General features: G+C 42.6%; 1 protein-coding gene across 1 annotated transcript; it reads right to left on the reverse strand.

Moving 5' to 3' along the window:
* Window positions 1-383: 383 nt before the first annotated feature.
* LOC111966768 (ganglioside-induced differentiation-associated protein 1-like 1) lies at window positions 384-20,848 on the reverse strand. The gene is made up of 6 exons (XM_023991687.2): window positions 20,341-20,848; window positions 9,637-9,829; window positions 6,393-6,566; window positions 5,411-5,505; window positions 4,204-4,318; window positions 384-3,749 (listed from the first exon to the last, which is right to left on the reverse strand). The coding sequence occupies exons 1-6, from the start codon at window positions 20,521-20,523 to the stop codon at window positions 3,406-3,408; spliced, it is 1,104 nt and encodes a 367-aa protein (XP_023847455.1). The 5' UTR covers window positions 20,524-20,848; the 3' UTR covers window positions 384-3,405.
* Window positions 20,849-20,918: the final 70 nt, after the last annotated feature.

Genomic DNA, 20,918 nt, shown 5'->3' on the forward strand with positions numbered 1-20,918 from the left:
TTCTGGATAAGATGCTATCCTAACTTTTTTTTAATTTAATTTTTATACAAATCATTAAGGACAACATGCAATTTTTTCCAGAACCAAAAGAATCTAATCATATTATGGCTACTACTAGCTGTAGGCCTATCTGTTTATTCTCAGCACTACCAAGGGAATATTCAGCATGATGTGCAAGTAAAATAAAATAGATTTTTAGTAGGTTGCCTGACAATGCATTATAACACTTCATAACCAGGAGAATTGTGTCTGTTTTGCTTGGCATTGCGAAAAAGCCATATAGTACAAAATAAGAGAAAATGCATTACATTCAATCATGTTGAAATAACAATTCTGTAAACTGCAAGTTACGTTTTTCATTTTCAGAATTTATTTTTCCTTGATGACAACTGAAAAAATTAAGGCTTATGAACAGACATCATCAAAAGCACTAAATAAATGCATATTTATAAATATAAAAATAAAAAATACTATTGTGAAATATAATGGCCACAAATGACAACTAGGATTACTCAACTTGTTGAATTCCTTGGCTCGAGAGTTATGTGAGCCATATGAAATAAATACATAATTTGCAGGAACTCAGTTTTAAGAGGCAGTGAATTATTGGTAACAATGGTGCTTGTTATAATGAAACCTAGAAAAACACTGACAATGATAGGCTAGTTATGGAAATGTAATTTCTCAATTGGTCTCTGACATTACACCCAGTGTTAGTGTTAGTTTATGTATCTTTAGTTTATGTAAGTGTTAGTTTATGTATCGGTGAAAGTCCCAGGGGAAAAAAACACAAAATAAGGTGGATTGTAGACGCACTTGATTTTAACTACTGTATGGCTAATAATGAAAGCCAGTGTATTAGTTGAGTACTAGGCTAAATGTAAAATGTGTTAACTTGCTTACTTCCAGCAACAACAAAAAAGCTCAAACTTAATATTTTCAAACCTGTGCCATTTTATGTTATTGTTGTTATACAGGCAGCTACTGGTGTCAAATGTTCTTTCCATTACATAGATCTCCAAAGCTCAACATGAAGAAAACGCCAGACAGTTATTCAGTTGTGAATGTTTTCTTCTCACCAACAAACACCCAATGTGATGAGATGAACTGTGACGTCTCAACTTCCTGTTTACAGATGAACTTGTAGGGCTGGTTTCCCAGACAAACATTAAGCCTATCCCTGGACTAAAAAGTTATGTCAATGGAGATTCTCCGTTGAACATGCTATTTAGTCCAGGACTAGCTTTAATATGTGTTCAGAAACCGGTTCCAGGTGTGTCTTGACAAGTATTCAAAGTGAAACCTTTATGTGAATCCAAAATTACACCCTATTCCCTACATAGTGCACTACTTTTGATCAGAGCCTTATGATTACACCCTATTCCCTACATAGTGCACTACTTTTGATCAGAGCCTTGTGGCCCCTCGTCAAAAGTAGTGCACTACATAGGGAATAGGGTGCCATTTAGTACTTAAACATAGATATCCCACACAGCTGACACACTGTTAATGAAACATTGGTCATTGTTTTTCAGGCATGCAGTCTGTTAATAACCATACTCACGGTTACTCTGTACACTCAAAAATCTTGCCTTTTCCTAAAATTACAAGGAAGAAAAATATTCTTTGTCAAAGTCTGCTGCCCATGACTTCACAATGAGATTTAACTGAAGATCCAAGGTTACTCTTGTCTTCTCCTTTAATGCTCTCCTGTCACCTCACTTCCCTCTGCCATTTTGAAAAGGAGGATGGGAGGAGGACATGAGGAAAGACTATTGAGAAAGAGCTATTTCAGTGGCAAACCAGAACTGGATCTTCCTGTCTTGTATGTTGTCTTGTTATGCATTGAGTGTCAAGTTACTGTATGTTGTTTTATTTTTCTACCCAGACCTTATTTAAATTGAAATAAATCCTCGTAGTTGTACAATGTAAACCCTATTGACATTCAGCTGTGTACATGCTAGCACTCCTGAACAGAGGGGAACATTGTATAGGTCAGTTAGACTCCAGAGGATTTGGGTTGCAAAATTCTGGGAACTTTCAATCAACTCCCTGGTTTTCCAGGAATCCTAGTTGGAGGATTCTGGATTTCCTGCTTATTCTCTCCTAATTCCGGGAATCCTGGAGAGAATAAGCAGGAAATCCGGAATCCTCCAACTAGGACTTCTGGAAAAACCAGGGAATGTGTTGAAAGTTCCCAGAATTTTGCAACCCAAATCCTCTGGAGTCTAACTGACCTATACAATAGTTTTCTAAGAAGAGGTTTAGTTTAAATGGCTAGTCATACAAGTCATGAAAAAAAAGCTTGGATTATTGAACTAAAACTGGTGCTGCTCAATGTTGCTAGGATCAAACCAACCATGTCAGCTATTTATGTGACTATTTAACTGAACAATGTATAATTTCATAGTCACTCTGTATGGACACTGTCAAAAGCCACTGAGTGATTCCTCGCTCAATATTGCGGACGGCTCAATTGACCCTTATAGTATTTCTCTATCAGACCCATCCTCTCTGACTTTAAAGTCAGAGATCACTTCATGATCAGCTCAAGCCTGTGGTGTGAGAAATGACAATCACATTTTATTAATGAATGAATTGATGGAGTGCATATACTCTCATAGTGCTTTAAAGGGAGTGTCTCTATATGGCTGAGAGTGTCTGTATACAGTCCCAATTCACTCCTTACCCCTTTCCTTTGGCCAGATCCTTCAATGTTTGCATATCTGAAGGGTCTGGATTGGTATAAACAGTGGTGAAACTTACAAATCTGCAAACAAGAATTATGGTCAAGGGGGAAAAGGAAAGGGAGCGAATTGGGACTGACTGGACGTCTCACTATCTTCTCATCTGGCAGTTTCTGGCAGCACAGGAAGTATCAGAAGGATTTAATAAAATAAACCAATGGCCAACAGCGGCATAAAGGGCAATAGGTGAACGCCAAAACTGTGATGAAAAACGACTTAATAAAACTATAGTGACATGCAGGGTGTGGATGAGCCCCACTTTGGATATGGCGATGCAATGTCAAAACATTGTCTGTCTCTCTCATGTGTAGGGAATATGACCCTAATGATCGTTAAAAACATACAAATAAGTGTTCCGTTAATTAAAATAACGGGATAATGCATGCCTCCAAAATGAGCTGATTAGAAAGTAATACTGTAGGTTAATAGAGATCTGATGAAGGGAGCCAGAAATTAAATAGATGAAGGCATTGGAATACCAGAAAAATGTGCTGTTAACAATTCCTTTGTGTATGGAATGTTCTTATCTTTGTTCACCTAGGTAAGTAATAGTGTTCCCTATATAGATTCATATTTTCCTCCTGTTGTAAAACATTACAGAAAAATTAAAACATCACACAAATACACAGACATTTAAGACATGGAGGGGGGGTGTTCACTACACATATTTCTTTTTTAAAAACCAATAGGCAAAGTATCCCATCCCTCCCAGAGAACCCATGAGGAAAGAGGCCCCGAAAAAAGATGGTGGCTTCTTTTTTACCATTCGGAATGCRTTRGGTAGAACTGCTGACAGWAGGGTTGTGTGGATGTCGCCCARAACYTTKCGGAAAGCGTAGCGTTTTTGCACCCGCTCGAAAAAKGACTGGAGGTTGGGTCGGCTGCCGTCCTCCCAGTATTTCTTTGAGAGTCCCAAGAACTTAAGCCTGTGCAACAAGGCTCCCAGGCAGACATCAGCTAATGTAAATTCAGGTCCACATAGCCACAACTCACACTTTTGACCTGCCAAAATAAAACATGCTACTGTAGCAGAGTGGTACAAAGTAGCATGGTCCCAGATCTGTTTGTGCTATCTTGCCAACTGCAACTCCTATGGTCATATAAGACGGGACAAACAGATCTGGGATCAGGCTAGGAAGATGAAACAGAGTCGCCATGTCCAAATACCCATACTAAATAGTATGCGGAAAAAATTTAAATAGTAAGCCGAATACGTCATCTAATGCATGATTGCGTTGACTCTCGCCATTCGTTCATTTTGGTACAGCTTGTCAATTTATCTGATTATCAGCTGTTGTCGGAAAAGAGGAGTGAATTCTACTAGATCAAATGGTTGAAATGAATGTGCAGTTTAGGTATGTCATGCGGTAGTATAGGTATTCGGACACGGCCACCATGTTTGATAATGTAATGTCTGAACTGAAGAACATAAACATCAGTAATAATCTGCACTCACCTTCATACTCGATTTTCCTCTTTTCCAACTCGGCCTCTACCTGATCTAGTACCATGGCCAACTCTCCAAGGATCTTCTTTAGGTACGTCACATTATCGTGGTCCAATATTTTTGCCTGTGAGCACAAGAACAAGCTCATGTTACATGTGTACAACCCATCAATATGTCTGTCTATGCAGTCTCGTATTGTCGCTATCCGCTCATAGGTGAAGACCACAGAAAACATTGGTGGACAACATCTGCCAAGAGACTGGTCTCAGAACAGAGCGCCTACCAGCTGTCTTGAACAACAGACAGCTATGGCATGTCTTCGTCTGGGGTAAGCAAGCATCTATATGTCCCCTTGAAATACAATAACAGAGTAAAATAAACCTATTTGTAACAGTGTAACTAATAACAATGGAAAATAAAGGTACTGACTATAGGGCCGAGCCAAGCCGTTAAAAGGAAATCATTTTGTTTTAGCCAGCAGATTGGCCCTGGCAATGACAGCTATCCATGTTGATTCATTATGGGTCGATACAGAACTAGCACAGACCCTGACACAAGCAATTAGGGTCATTTTGAAATATCTATCCTACATCACACTGAAACATTATAAATAACAACCACGTTGGAATTGCTCTGCTTAGTAATAACTTACTCAATAACTCATATTGCTTGATGTTTGTGTATAGTATGTGACAATATGAGTCGGACCATTATCAGGTCATCTTAACAATCTTGTGAGGCCATTTCATTTAATGAAATCCTAATATGCCTCTAACATACAGAAACACATGCACACATGTAACAGTATAACTTTAGTACGTCCCCTCGCCCCGACACGGGCGCGAACCAGGGACCCTCTGCACACATCAACAACTGACACCCACGAAGCGTCGTTACCCATCGCTCCACAAAAGCCGCGGCCCTTGCAGAGCAAGGGGAAACCCTACTTCAGGTCTCAGAGCAAGTGACGTAACCGATTGAAATGCTATTARCGCGTACCGGCTAACTAGCTAGCCATTTCACATCCGTTACACACACATAAATGGTATATAGGGCGACTGGAAAAGTCTATTGTTGCTATTGCATTATATCAATCATTGTTTCGCTCTTTTTACGCTTCTCGTGCGGTGTGGTGCCATGCTAACCCTAACCCTGTCTAGGGTCATGCTAACCCTAACCCTTCTTGTGCAGTGTGGTGCCATGCTATCAGTCTCACCATGAGTTTCTTCTGCTTGGAGAGGTATGGCTCTGTCAGCGTGGGTTCCTCGTGGTCCAGCTTCATCAGCTCAGACGCAGCATTGGCTAAGTGTCCTGAGGACAGAGAGATAGAGACATTAATGACTCCTGGATGAAATACTGCTCTGAGGTAAGAGACAATAGTCAGTGACTATCGGAGGAAATAGTCATTTGAAACCCTTCTGTGGTCTAAAGTAGTACCAAAACAGAGAGTGGATGTTCAATAACAACAAATTATAACTAGTGTATACTTTCCTACATACAAGAATATAATGTGTTAGAAATACACAATTTACAAATGCGCAGAGACCCCATAGACTATTCTGTTTTCCTGCTAAATCTTCATTTGCCAGCGACAACCAATTTCAGTTAGAAAATGTGAGAGATAAATCAATAAAGTGTTGTTCATGAAAACACATGAATGACTGATTAAAAATATTAACATCGGTGAACTTCCTCAAACAAATAAACAACAAATAAAGCATCAATATGATTTAACAGACAACACACTGGGCAGGGGGATCTCTGGTTAATTGATTCCACTGCAGGGTTTAGGCCGGACCAGCCTTTTTCTTGATTTACACAAACACGTCCATGAAGGAGCAATGCAGTGCCTGCAGACTCAATTACCCAATATCTCCTACAGGGAATTAATGACATTGCTTCCAAGAACTTTGCTGTGATAAGGATTTTAATTTTAAACAAGGTCAAATTGGACAGCATGATTTGGTTGAGACACAACCTGTTAATCGGAAAATGTTGTGAGAATGCTGAGTAGTGCATTATTAATGGAAAATTGCAGATACTATCAATCAAATTTATATTAAATAATTATATGCAATATTATATTGAATGTTATTTACATGTGTGTTTTCATGTCCTGCATATTCTACAGCAATATTTCTCATGAATTGTGAATGGGGTGTTCCCACTGTCAAACACAGAATTCTGACTTGACTTACTACGTATTTCAGCGGTGGCGTACTTTGGGATCATGGAGTCTGTGGTGAGCTCTGGGTGCAGGATACAGCCGTGTGTGTAAGCATCCATGGGCAGGCCGTCCAGCAGCTTACGGTACTGCTGCACACACTCGTGGACAGGAGAGCCAGCATCGGGAATCAGCTGGGCCACCGTTTCTACAAGGACACCAGGTTCAAACAGACAGAGGTGTGTACAGCACTGTGACATAATTACACATATAGGAGCGTACAGCATTCTAACATATTAGGTCTGTAAAGATACAGCACTGTATACCAACTTCAGCCTTTACTTTATGTGCAACAGTCCACTTAACATATCACAAAGGATAACAATGGTGCATTAGGGGTATTTTCCTGTGAATGGAGTACACTCAGCTACAAAACTGTTTCTGAGAATGGGATCCATAGGCCAATAGACAGAAATAGAAGCAAACATTCCACCATATTAACAGATAGCTCTGTGTTTTTACTTTAAGTTAGGACACCATAAAGGTAGGCTATGGGCTGGAGAAGGCTTACTGATGATGACTGATGATTTGGAGTGGGGACACAGGAAAGGCCCAGGGATATTCCAGTCTGTGCTGTTTCTCCGGTTGCATGGCTCTAGGGTGGAGGACGATGCCCGGGGCTGCACCTGGCGGAGGGCCAGACTACTGACTAATCAGTCAATCACTAACATGTTGACCTGGGCATGGGTGTGGCTGTACGTGCCCTGGCCCTGGAAATCTGCTGGTGCTCTCTGCTGCAGCGCTAAGCAGTACAGGGGTGTGAATATCAGAGCAGGCTCCTTAAATCAGTTCTTAGCACAAACAGGGGGCATGGCCTTGGCTTGGGTACACAATACTGCTGGACCGACATGGTGATGGTGCACAATGAAATGTCACACAGGAGAGAACCCAATGATCTCTGACTGTGTTACTGCTCAGTCACATTTACACTCTTAGAAAAAAGGTGTTCCAAAGGGTTCTTCGGCTGTCCCCATAGGAGGACCCTTTTTGGTTCCAGATATAACTATTTTAGGTTCCATGTAGAACCCTCTGTGGAAAGGTTTCTACATGGAACCCAAAAAGGGTTCTACCTGGTACCAAAAAGGGTTATTCAAAGGGTTCTCCAATGGGGACAACCAAATAACCCTTTTAGGTTCTAGATAGCACCTTTTTTTCTAAGAATGTATCAAGCAAATGGGCTACAGCTGACAAAATACCAAAACAAGATTCTCCCTGAGAAAGCATAAGGAGAGCATACGGAAGGCTTAAGGCTCTTAGCTATCATAAAAGACTATGTGATTTGGCAGTGGATTACACCTTGCTGGAGGTAGGATTTCACCTGGGTCCACTACACTATAGGGTAACTTGAGTTGCCTTGGCAGGAGATTCTGTCCACTATAATAGGATTTTCTCTGCTGCACCATCTGCACTTCCTAGGCAAGCTCCATCCCCTTTGGCAGGGTGCATTAGAAATTACACAGAGTTGAGAAAATATCTGTAAATCAAGCTGCTGAATGACAAAATATCCTCTTTAGAATGAGCATGAGGTCTGAGTCATGTTCATTAGGCAGAAAGCGTTTTCCAACGAAGTGAAACGGTGAGGTATACCACTGTGTGAACTTGTCAAATAAGCAAATGCTAAACGCTTTGCTACACTGTACCCTGCTGAACACGAATCTGTTATTAAATTCGTTCATTAAAAATATCAACTGAAAATAATGGAGATGTCATAAAAATAGCTACATTTGTTTAAAGTAAATGGGCTTCAAAGTAGCAAACGGACATTAATGACAAGAGCTGGGTTAGGATATTGAGCAACCATTGAACAATAGCCTATCCGTTGCCTCTGAAATCTGAAATCATTGTACAGTAGTTGGTAGCTATAGCACCAAGCTTCTCTGTCATGGGGGGTGAGCATGCAGTATCTCCATCTGAACTGAGAAGTCGTCCTTCATCCATAGGCCATGTTCAATATCCCCTCCAGCCTTCCTGGGGTCATCCTTTCAGGTCATTACATAACGACCCACAATCACCAGCACCTAAAATGACCCATAGGACCATGATAGGACAAACGACATACATACTTGAATTACACTTCCCTGATGAAAAACAGCAACATTTTACCAATGTTTATAAACCTTAAAATAGCAACGTTAGGCTCAATAGAAACCTTAAAATATTCCTAATCTTTGCTATGCAGCCGCCAGCCAGTCACTAACTTCATGGACGATCATTGATCCTTGAGCTGCAATGAACCATATAATTGGCCAGTTAGATGTATCTCTGACATGTTCATAACTGCACCTAATATGAAAAAATGGTTGATAGAGATCAGTATTCTTAAAATGTGCATACTGTTTCCTATGCAGTCCATCACTGACTAACATCATCAACAAAAGAGATCAAGTTAGTCTGAAAAGCAATACTTCTCCCAAAGTAACCGTGAAGACGGTATACTGTTTTACTATGCAGTCACTCACTAAACATCATGGACACCGGAAGAGATGAGTAGTCTGAAAAGCAATACCCCCTCCCAAAGTAGACTCTATTTACTCAATGATCTGGTTGTAATAGCAAACTTAAAAAGACATAAAAAAAACTATGAAAATAGATCAATAGTAATGTCAAAAGCAATACCTCCCCCAAATTCAGTCTCTAAGTAGTCAATAACCTGGTAGATACTGTTACAGTCACTAATAAAGATACGAGTAGTCTGAAAAGCAATACCTCCAAAGTAGACTTGGCCAGGGTTCTACATGGAACCCAAAAGAGCTCTACCTGGAACCAAAAGGTTTCTACCTGGAACCAAAAAGGATTATTCAAAGGGTTCTCCTATGAGGACAGCCAAATAACCCTTTTAGGTTGTAGATAGCACCTTTTTTTACAAGAGTCTATACTCTATTATCTGATTGTATACTGTATGCTATTCAGTCACTACTGTAACATCATGGATGAAAAGAGATGAGTAGTCTGAAAGGCAATACCTCTCCTAAATTAACCTTAAAAAGAGCATGTGCAGTCACTCGCATCAGATCACACTGCAGTCACTCGCATCAGATCACACTGCAGTCACTAACATCAGATCACACTGCAGTCACTCGCATCAGATCACACTGCAGTCACTCGCATCAGATCACACTGCAGTCACTATCATAAGGTAAAACTGCAGTCACTCGCATCAGATCACACTGCAGTCACTATCATAATGGAAAGAAATCAAGTAGTCTAAAAGGCAATACCTCCCCCAAAGTTAGCCTCTAGGTACTCTATGATTTGGTTGTAGTCTGAGACGATGGTATCTCCGTGGATGAAAACAGGCACCTCCTCCCCCAGGTTGAGCCTCATAAACCAGGGCTCATTGTGCTCGGCTATAGGGAGACTCACATCCCTCTCTTCACACAGCAGACCCTTCTCATTGATCACCAGACGCACCTAGAGGAAGATTAACACAGAGAAACACGGCGAACAGAGACACAAGTTACATCTTCGTCTCATAGCTTGACTCTTGTTTGTATGTGTTTTTGTGTTTTAGTACAATCAGTACTCTAATGGTCTATGTTATTAAAATTTTATAACACATAAATGTGCTTGGCAAGTTACTCTGATAGAGAAACTCATTCAGGTCTACAAAGGTTAATATTCAAAAGCAAATTGTAATTTGCTTTTCGTAATTTGGCTTATTGCTGCTACTTGTAGTCTACAATGTTTTGTTGAAGAACAATTAAAAAAGAAAACAATGATATCTCTATTTCTAACCAACTGCACACCTTAGAGCAGGGAACCCTGCTCTACCTACACAAGTACAGGCATAAAACAGGCCGTTAAAAGGCCTTAGAAGAAGTAACAGTCATGCATCATTGCCAGACATAGGCCCTACATCTTTTGTTTTCCTATCCCCAGGCAAAATAATGTTTTGTTGAGCTCAATATGAAACAAAAATGGCTTCTGTGAGGCAGACAATATCCATTTACAGTGTCTATTTAAAGCCATGGAGATGCATGGAGGGTTATTTGTAGAAATAAGATGAATGAATGTACAGTCAGCGCTTGACTTTGGCAGGAGCTCACCGGAACTGAGTACCGGCAGCTCAAATTTTCTACAGTTCGAGTTCCTGTTACTCTCATATAATATTAGCTCAAAAGTATTGTGGAGCTCCTGCACCTAAATGTAAACAGTACCGGCACTCATCTATTTCAGTCCAAGTCAAGCACTGTGTACAGTAGATCACACTATGGAGGTGAGGGGGCCATGGAGTGAGAAACATTGGACTTTTGTTGTAAACTTGTAACAAAACATCACAAAGTGTGAGTGCACCGACTGAGTAAACAGTTAGTATAGGAATTGTTACCACTCCCGTCTAGTACAGGATAACCTTGCGCAAGACAGAACAGGAAGACCTTGTAGCTCGATCAATTTACTGTATAATTATTATTTTTCCAAGAATACTGCAACAATTCCCATCACTGATTACGTATGTATTAGCATGAAACCTCAACTTTAACAGTGACTGGAGTAGATGACTATAGAGAAGGATTAGGGGATACAATCAACCAGACCAAGTGATTCAACAATGACAAATATTTCTCAATCATATTTATCTCTTAATAAATGACATCATCTCTGGTTGCAGCAATTGTATCAATATAATTGCTAACCAGACAATTAATGACACCCTAACATTAACTCGTCATCATAAACTGACATGGATCCACTGACAACCTCTGACATCTGAGCTTGAACCACCAGAGCCACAGATAGTTATAGAGATCTCTATATCTTACTCAGAGAACTTCTGACACCCGAGTTGGACTCACTGTCATCTGAGTTGCTGACTGACAACTGAGTGTTGACTACTGTATAGATCTAGCAGTAGAGACCTACAGGCTCTGAGTTATACTATCGTGACGAAAGTGTAAATCTCCAACCTGCTGCAGCAGTTTAGAATGACAGTGGAGTATTGATCTTCAATGGCTTCCAAATATGCGGTTACATTAAGTTATCAAACTCCCGCTACAGTCATTCCTCTTGTGTGCACCAATCCATAATTTACTGTATGACAGATGGATCAGTGATCAAAGGAACTACTGTATGAGATAACTATTCAGAAGTAGTTTAGATATCTTGATGCATTTCTAAAGACAGCAAGAAAAACAGGTTTGTACAGGGTAGTGCAATGACACAGCCATTTTCTGTCTGTCTCAGCTATATTTGCAGCATATTGGACATCCGCCTTAGTCCTCCTTAGATAAAGAATCCATATGGATCATGTGAATTGTGCAGGGACATACGCTACATGACCAAAACTATGTGGACACCTGCTCATCGAACATCTCATTACAAAATCATTGGCATTAATATGGAGTTGGTCCCCCCCCTTTGCTGCTTTAACAGCCTCCAATCTTCTGGGAAGGCTTTCCACTAGATGTTGGAACATTGCTGCAGGGACTTGCTTCCGTTCAGCCACAAGAGCATTAGTGAGGTAGGGCACAGATGTTGGGCGATTAGGCCTGGCTTGCAGTTGGCGTTCCAATTCATCCCCAAAGTGTTTGATGGGGTTGAGATCAGGGCTCTGTGCAGGCCAGTCAAGTTCTTCCACACTGATCTCGACAAACCATTTCTGTATGGACCTCACTTTCTGCAAGGTCGCATTGTCATGCTGAAAGAGGAAAGGGCCTTCCCCAAACTGTTGCCACAAAGTTGGAAGCACAGAATTGTCTAGAATGTCATTATATGCTGTAGCGTTAAGATTTCCCTTCACTGGAACTAAGGAGCCTGAACCATGAAAAACAGCCCCAGCTCATTATTCCTCCTCCACAAAACTTTACAGTTGGCACTAGCGTTCTCCTGGCATCCGCCAAACCCAGATTCGACCGTTGGACTGCCAGATGGTGAAGTGTGATTCATCACTCCAGAGAAAGCATTTCCACTACTCCAGAGTCCAATGGTAGTGAGCTTTACACCACTCCAGCCGACGCTTGAAGCAGCATTCCCCAAGAGAGGATGGCTTTCACTTCAGCAGTAATAAATTCATGAACTTCTTTGAGGAAAAGATCATGATCATTAGAAAGCAAATTACGGACTCCTCTTTAAATCTGCATATTCCTTCAAAGCTCAGTTGTCCTGAGTCTGCACAACTCTGCCAGGACCTAGGATCAAGGGAGACACTCAGGTGTTTTAGTACTATATCTCTTGACGCAATGATGAAAATAATCATGGCCTCTAAACCTTCAAGCTGCATACTGGACCCTATTCCAACTAAACTACTGAAATAACTGCTTCCTGTGCTTGGCGCTCCTATGTTGAACATAATAAATGGCTCTCTATCCACCGGATGTGTACCAAACTCACTAAAAGTGGCAGTAATAAAGCCTCTCTTGAAAAAGCCAAACATTGACCCAGAAAATATTAAAAACTATCGGCCTATATCGAATCTTCCATTCCTCTCAAAAAAAAATGAAAAAGCTGTTGCACAGCAACTCACTGCCTTCCTGAAGACAATGTATACGAAATGCTTCAGTCTGGTTTTAGACCCCATCATAGCACTGAGACTGCACTTGTGAAGGTGGTAAATGACCTTTTAATGGCGTCAGACCGAGGCTCTGCATCTGTCCTCGTGCTCCTGGACCTTAGTGCTGCTTTTGATACCATCGATCACCACATTCTTTTGGAGAGATTGGAAACCCAAATTGGTCTACACGGACAAGTTCTGGCCTGGTTTAGATCTTATCTGTCGGAAAGATATCAGTTTGTCTCTGTGAATGGTTTGTCCTCTGACAAATCAACTGTAAATTTCGGTGTTCCTCAAGGTTCCGTTTTAGGACCACTATTGTTTTCACTATATATTTTACCTCTTGGGGATGTCATTCGAAAACATAACATTAACTTTCACTGCTATGCGGATGACACACAGCTGTACATTTCAATGAAACATGGTGAAGCCCCAAATTGCCCTCGCTAGAAGCCTGTGTTTCAGACATAAGGAAGTGGATGGCTGCAAACTTTCTACTTTTAAACTCGTACAACACAGAGATGCTTGTTCTAGGTCCCAAGAAACACAGAGATCTTCTGTTGAATCTGTCAATTAATCTTGATGGTGGTACAGTCGTCTCAAATAAAACTGTGAAGGACCTCGGCGTTACTCTGGACCCTGATCTCTCTTTTGACGAACATATCAAGACTGTTTCAACGACAGCTTTTTTCCATCTACGTAACATTGCAAAAATCTGAAACTTTCTGGTCAAAAATTGATGCTTTTGTTACTTCCAGGTTAGACTACTGCAATGCTCTACTTTCCCGGCTACCCGGATAAAGCACTAAATAAACTGCAGTTAGTGCTAAATACGGCTGCTAGAATGCTGACTAGAACCAAAACATTTGATCATATTACTCCAGTGCTAGCCTCCCTACACTGGCTTCCTGTTAAGGCAAGGGCTGATTTCAAGGTTTTACTGCTAACTTACAAAGCATTACATGGGCTTGCTCCTACCTATCTTTCCGATTTGGTCCTGCCTTACATACCTACACGTACGCTACGGTCACAAGACGCAGGCCTCCTAATTGTCCCTTGAATTTCTAAGCAAACAGCTGGAAGCAGTGCTTTCTCCTACAGAGCTCAATTTTTATGGAATGGTCTGCCTACCCATGTGAGAGACGCAGACTCGGTCTCAACCTTTAAGTCTTTACTGAAAACTCATCTCTTCAGTAGGTTATATGATTGAGTGTAATCTGGTCCAGGAGGTGTGAAGGTGAACGGAAAGGCACTGGAGCAACGAACCGCCCTTGCTGTCTCTGCCTGGCCGGTTCCCCTTTCTCCACTGGGATTCTCTGCCTCTAACCCTATTACAGGGGCTGAGTCACTGGCTTACTGGTGCTCTTCCATGCGTCCCTAGGAGGGGTGCGTCACTTGAGTGTGTTGAGTCACTGACGCGGTCTTCCTGTCTGGGTTGGCGCCCTTGGGTTGTGCCGTGGCGGAGATCTTTGTGGGCTATACTCGGCCTTGTCTCAGGATGGTAAGTTGGGTTGAAGTATCCCTCTAGTGGTGTGGGGGCTGTGCTTTGGCCAAGTGGGTGGGGTTATATCCTGCCTGTTTGGCCCTGTCCGGGGTATCATCGGATGGGGCCACAGTGTCTCCTGACCCCTCCTGTCTCAGCCTCCAGTATTTATGCTGCAGTAGTTTTATGTGTCGGGGGGCTAGGGTCAGTCTGTTGTATCTGGAGTATTTCTCCTGTCTTATCTGGTGTCCTGTGTGAATTTAAGTATGCTCTCTCTAATTCTCTCTTTCTTTCTTTCTCTCTCTCGGAGGACCTGAGCCCTAGGACCATGCCTCAGGACTACCTGCATGATGACTCCTTGCTGTCCCCAGTCCACCTGGCCGTGCTGCTGCTCCAGTTTCAACTGTTCTGCCTGCGGCTATGGAACACTGACCTGTTCACCGGACGTGCTACATGTCCCAGACCTGCTGTTTTCAACTCTCGAGAGACAGCAGGAGTGGTAGAGATATGCTCAATGATCGGCTATGAAAAGCCAACTGACATTTACTCCTGAGGTGCTGACTTGTTGCACCCTATACAACCACTGTGGTTATTATTATTTGACCATGCTGGTCATTTATGAACATTTGAACATCTTGGCCATGTTCTGTTATAATCTCCATCTGGCATAGCCAGAAGAGGACTGGCCACCCCTCATAGCCTGGTTCCTCTCTAGGTTTCTTCCTAGGTTTTGGCCTTTCTAGGGAGTTTTTCCTAGCCACCGTGCTTCTACACCTGCATTGCTTGCTGTTTGGGGATTTAGGCTGGGTTTCTGTACAGCACTTTGATATATCAGCTGATGTAAGAAGGGCTATATAAATACATTTGATTTGATTTGGCATTGTGCATGGTGATCTTAGGCTTGTGTGCGGCTGCTCGGCCATGGAAACCTATTTCATAAAGCTCCCGACGAACAGTTAATGTGCTGACGTTGCTTCCAGATGCAGTTTGGAACTCGTAGTGAGTGTTGCAACCAAGGACAGGCGATTTTTACGCACTACGTAAAAATTCCCATTCTGTGAGTTTGTGTGGCCTACCACTTCGCGGCTGAGCCGTTGTTGTGCCTAGACGTTTCCACTTCACAATAACAGCACTTACAGTTGACTGGGACAGCTCTAGCACGGCAGACATTTCCATGTAGAACCATCTGTGGAAAGGGTTTTACCTGGAAGTAAAAAGGGTTCTACCTGGAACCAAAAAGGGTTCTCCTATGGGGACAGCCGAAGAACCCTTTTGGAACCCTTTTTCTAAGATTGTAAGTATAAAATATACTCTATTTGCCTGTCTACAGGCCACATATACAGCTGCTGAGAGGACAGAGTAACCAGGGGATCCTAACATTCCTTGTTCATTATCTCAACATGAATGCCCCATAACTATCATTAAACCAACCTCAATGAGAAGACGGTAGACTTTGGCTAATATCAAATAAAATCAAATGTTATTTGTCACATACACATGGTTAGCAGATGTTAATGCGAGTGTAGCGAAATGCTTGTGCTTCTAGTTCCGACAATCCAGTAATAACCAACGAGTAATCTAACCGAACAATTTCACAACAACTACCTTATACACACAAGTGTAAAGGGATGAAGAATATGTACATAAAAATATATGAATGAGTGATGGTACAGAACGGCATAGGCAAGATACAGTAGATGGTATAGAGTACAGTATATACATATGAGATGAGTAATGTGGGGTATGTAAACATTATATTAAGTGGCATTGTTTAAAGTGGCTAGTGATACATTTTTTACATCATTTTTTACATTATTGATGTGGCTGGAGTTGAGTCAGTATGTTGGCAGCAGCCACTCAATGTTAGTGATGGCTGTTTAACAGTCTGATGGCCTTGAGATAGAAGCTGATTTTCGGTCTCTCGGTCCCTGCTTTGATGCACCTGTACTGACCTCGCCTTCTGGATGATAGCGGGGTGAACAGGCAGTGGCTCGGGTGGTTGTTGTCCTTGATGATCTTTATGGCCTTCCTGTGACATCGGGTGATGTAGGTGTCCTGGAGGGCAGGTAGTTTGCCCCCGGTGATGCGTTGTGCAGACCTCACTACCCTCTGGAGAGCCTTACGGTTGTGGGTGGAGCAGTTGCCGTACCAGGTGGTGATAAAGCCCGACAGGATGCTCTCGATTGTGCATCTGTAAAAGTTTGTGAGTGCTTTTGGTGACAAGCCAAATTTCTTCAGCCTCCTGAGGTTGAAGAGGCGCTGCTGCGCCTTCTTCACCACGCTGTCTGTGTGGGTGGACCAATTCAATTTGTCCGTGATATGTACGCCAAGGAACTTAAAACTTTCTACCCTCTCCACTACTGTCCCGTCGATGTGGATAGGGGGGTGCTCCCTCTGCTGTTTCCTGAAGTCCACAATCATCTCCTTTGTTTTGTTGACGTTGAGTGTGAGGTTATTTTCCTGACACCACACTCCGAGGGCCCTTACCTCCTCCCTGTAGGCCGTCTCGTTGTTGTTGGTAATCAAGCCTACCACTGTTGTGTCGTCTGCAAACTTGATGATTGAGTTGGAGGCGTGCATGGCCACGCAGTCATGGGTGAACAGGGAGTACAGGAGAGGGCTCAGAAACGCACCCTTGTGGGGCCCCAGTGTTGAGGATCAGCGGGGTGGAGATGTCGTTACCTACCCTCACCACCTGGGGGCGGCCCATCAGGAAGTCCAGTACCCAGTTGCACAGGGCGGGGTCGAGACCCAGGGTCTCGAGCTTGATGACGAGTTTGGAGGGTACTATGGTGTTAAATGCTGAGCTGTAGTCGATGAACAGCATTCTCACATAGGTATTCCTCTTGTCCAGATGGGTTAGGGCAGTGTGCAGTGTGGTTGCGATTGCGTCGTCTGTGGACCTATTGGGGCGGTAAGCAAATTGGAGTGGGTCTAGGGTATCAGGTAGGGTGGAGGTGATATGGTCCTTGACTAGTCTCTCAAAGCACTTCATGATGAGGGAAGTGAATGCAACGGGGTCGGTAGTCGTTTAGCTCAGTTACCTTAGCTTTCTTGGGAACAGGAACAATGGTGGCCCTCTTGAAGCATGTGGGAACAGCAGACTGGGATAAGGATTGATTGAATATGTCCGTAAACACACCAGCCAGCTGGTCTGCGCATGCTCGGCTGGGGATGCCGTCTGGTCCTGCAGCCTTGCGAGGGTTAACACGTTTAAATGTTTTACTCACGTCGGCTGCAGTGAAGGAGAGTCCGCAGGTTTTGGTAGCGGGCCGTGTCAGTGGCACTGTATTGTCCTCAAAGCGAGCAAAGAAGTTGTTTAGTCTGTCTGGGAGCAAGACATCCTGGTCCGCGACGGGGCTGGTTTTCTTTTTGTAATCCGTGATTGACTGTAGACCCTGCCACATACCTCTTGTGTCTGAGCCGTTGAATTGCGACTCTACTTTGTTTCTATACTGACACTTAGCTTGTTTGATTGCCTTGCGGAGGGAATAGCTACACTGTTTTTATTCGGTCATGTTTCCGGTCACCTTGCCCTAGTTAAAAGCAGTGGTTCGTGCTTTCAGTTTCACGCGAATGCTGCCATCAATCCACGGTTTCTGGTTTGGGAATGTTTTAATAGTTGCTGTGGGTACGACATCGCCGATGCACTTGATAATAAACTCGCTCACCGAATCAGCGTATTCGCCAATGTTGTTGTTTGACGCAATACGCAACATATCCCAATCCACGTGATCGAAGCAATCTTGAAGCGTGGAATCAGATTGGTCGGACCAGCGTTGAACAGACCTGAGCGCGGGAGCTTCCTGTTTTAGTCTCTGTCTATAGGCTGGGAGCAACAAAATGGAGTCGTGGTCAGCTTTTCCGAAAGGAGGGCGGGGGAGGGCCTTATATGCGTCGCGGAAGTTAGAATAACAATGATCCAGGGTTTTACCAGCCCTGGTAGCACAATCGATATGCTGATAGAATTTAGGGAGTCTTGTTTTCAGATTAGCTTGGTTAAAATCCCCAGCTACAATGAATGCAGTCTCAGGATATGTGGTTTCCAGTTTACATAGAGTCAAATAAAGTTCGTTCAGGGCCATCGATGTGTCTGCTTTGGGGGGAATATATGCGGCTGTGATTTATAATCGAAGAGAATTCTCTTGGTAGATAATGCGGCCGACATTTGATTGTGAGGAATTCTAAGTCAGGTGAACAGAAGGACTTGAGTTCCTGTATGTTGTTATGATCACACCACGTCTCGTTAATCATAAGGCATACCCCCCCGCCCCTCTTCTTACCAGAAAGATGCTTGTTTCTGTCGGCGTGATGCGTGAAGAAACCAGCTGGCTGTACCGACTCCGATAGCATGTCTCGAGTGATCCATGTTTCCGTGAAGCAAAGAACGTTACAGTCTCTTATGTCTCTCTGGAATGCTACCCTTGCTCGGATTTCCTCAACCTTGTTGTCAAGAGACTGGACATTGGCGAGTAGTATGCTCGGGAGCGGTGCGCGATGTGCCTGTCTTCGGAGCCTGACCAGAAGACCACTTCGCATTGTTTAACTTAAATGAATGCAGCATCTCTAATGCCTGTATTGAGTGGAACCACGACAATGAGCCTCATGTTTTACTAGTACTGTTGAGTGACAACAGGCAGATCAGCAGTAGCTTCCAGAGAGGCTCGTAGCCAATATCCTAATGGTTGACAGACTAAATCACACATCTTTGCCACATGGGGAGTGGAGCAAAGCTAGCTGAGCACAGTCCAAACAGCTGTGAGAGTGGATGTCTCATCAGGTGCAGAGCAACACTGGCCCATGTCTGCATTGCATGATATTGCACAATGATTAGTAACTTACCATATCATGGCATATTGGTGCTAGGTGTCAATCCTGGTTTCACTATAATTGTATGTCGGGAAAGGTAAAAAATTCTGTCTCTACATTCAAAATGCGTAATATAGATTTGGTCTACACCTTTCATTGCCAATTTACATGTCCTTCGGGGCTGGAAATGTAAGCATTATGCCCGAGTATCGAAACATACTGTAGGCCTATCTATTACATATTCTGTACATTGAAAAGCACATGCAAAGAGGATAGAATAAGATCAAAATGAGGTGGACATTATTTTTTCACAGAAAATGTTAGATGAGGCAATAATCTCAGACTTTGTCATCCGCCTGTTGGTTAAATTGACAGTTAACTCCTAATCTGGAAAGCTGTTGATAATAATGAAAGGAGATTGAAGCTCTGTTATAATACAACATCTCTAACAGAGGCCCCACGGCTGTAGGGGTTTAAGTGGCACTAACTCAAAACGCTGAGATGTCAAGGCATTGATTGAGCTATGGTGGTCTGCAGACAACATGAATAAGATCATGCTCTACACATCTGAAGGGAAAGATCTCTGTTTCATAAAGACTCATGTGGGGTTCTACATACCATTTGAATAAAAATGGCCAAGTCTATTGATATATTTCAGAATAACTTACAAGCGCTGCCCTGAGAGAAAGCCACAAGGAGGGTTGAAATGTTGCCTTTCCTTTGTTTTTCACAGAGATACCTAATTTTACATCAATTATTTAGATTTGTCACGTCGGACCACATATGCGGTGTAGACTGATTTCTCATCGATGAGGGAAAAACTGTCAAAACAGACGTCCTGTTAGAATTAGACACCATCTTCTTCTCGCTGAATCATCCATTGTTATATAATATTGATCACCTATCCAGCTATAGCCTATCTATCTCGTATAAACCAATGTCAAGGAAAATGTCCACACATGCTGCAGACGTTTCATAACGTCTCGTATTGGAAATATTGCCAGAATTAAATAATTTCTAACACAGACCTATAACATTATATTTCAAATAATTCTTATCGAATAACACATTTACCTCCTATAGCAGATATGACATGTAAGAGAGAGACACCCCCATTTCGTTTTCATGATGTCTGTGTGTTACCTTTTGAGAGATGAAAGACTGCGTCCAGTGATACAAAACAAGCTTGTCTTTAGAGAAATTTGGTTTCGACTCGATAGCTGGCTCTTCGCTTTTCTCTCCGTCTGTCATTTCACCGTCTTCATCCAAGGCTGAGATGGGCCACCAGCTACAGTTGGTGGGGGTAACATTGTTGGAAGACGCCATGACAGAGGGGTTTGTGCGTATGAGAGAGAACCAAGGGAGGGGGAGATGGAGGAGGGAGGGAGGGACAGAGAGGAAAGGAAAGAGCGAAAGCGCAAAGGATGTCAGCACCACGAACTGAGCATCATCAATTCAACGCGATGTGGTATAATCAGTTTCGGACAGCGCCCGGTTCTGAAATCTAGATCTCTTTCGATAAAGGTAGCTTGCAAAAATGGTACCGCGTAATCCACAGAACGCTAACCCTTAATAACTCAAATATGTAAATACGTTTACGATTAAATCAATGTGTAGACTATCACACACGCACAAACATGCGCGGTGGAACCCCTTGCTAGTGATGGGAGGAGGGTGCATTTGACAAGAAGGTCAAAGTGCTCTCTATTAGAACAGGGTGT

This window comes from Salvelinus sp. IW2-2015, linkage group LG7 (assembly GCF_002910315.2).
Source record: "Salvelinus sp. IW2-2015 linkage group LG7, ASM291031v2, whole genome shotgun sequence".
NCBI classification, from domain to species: domain Eukaryota; kingdom Metazoa; phylum Chordata; class Actinopteri; order Salmoniformes; family Salmonidae; genus Salvelinus; species Salvelinus sp. IW2-2015.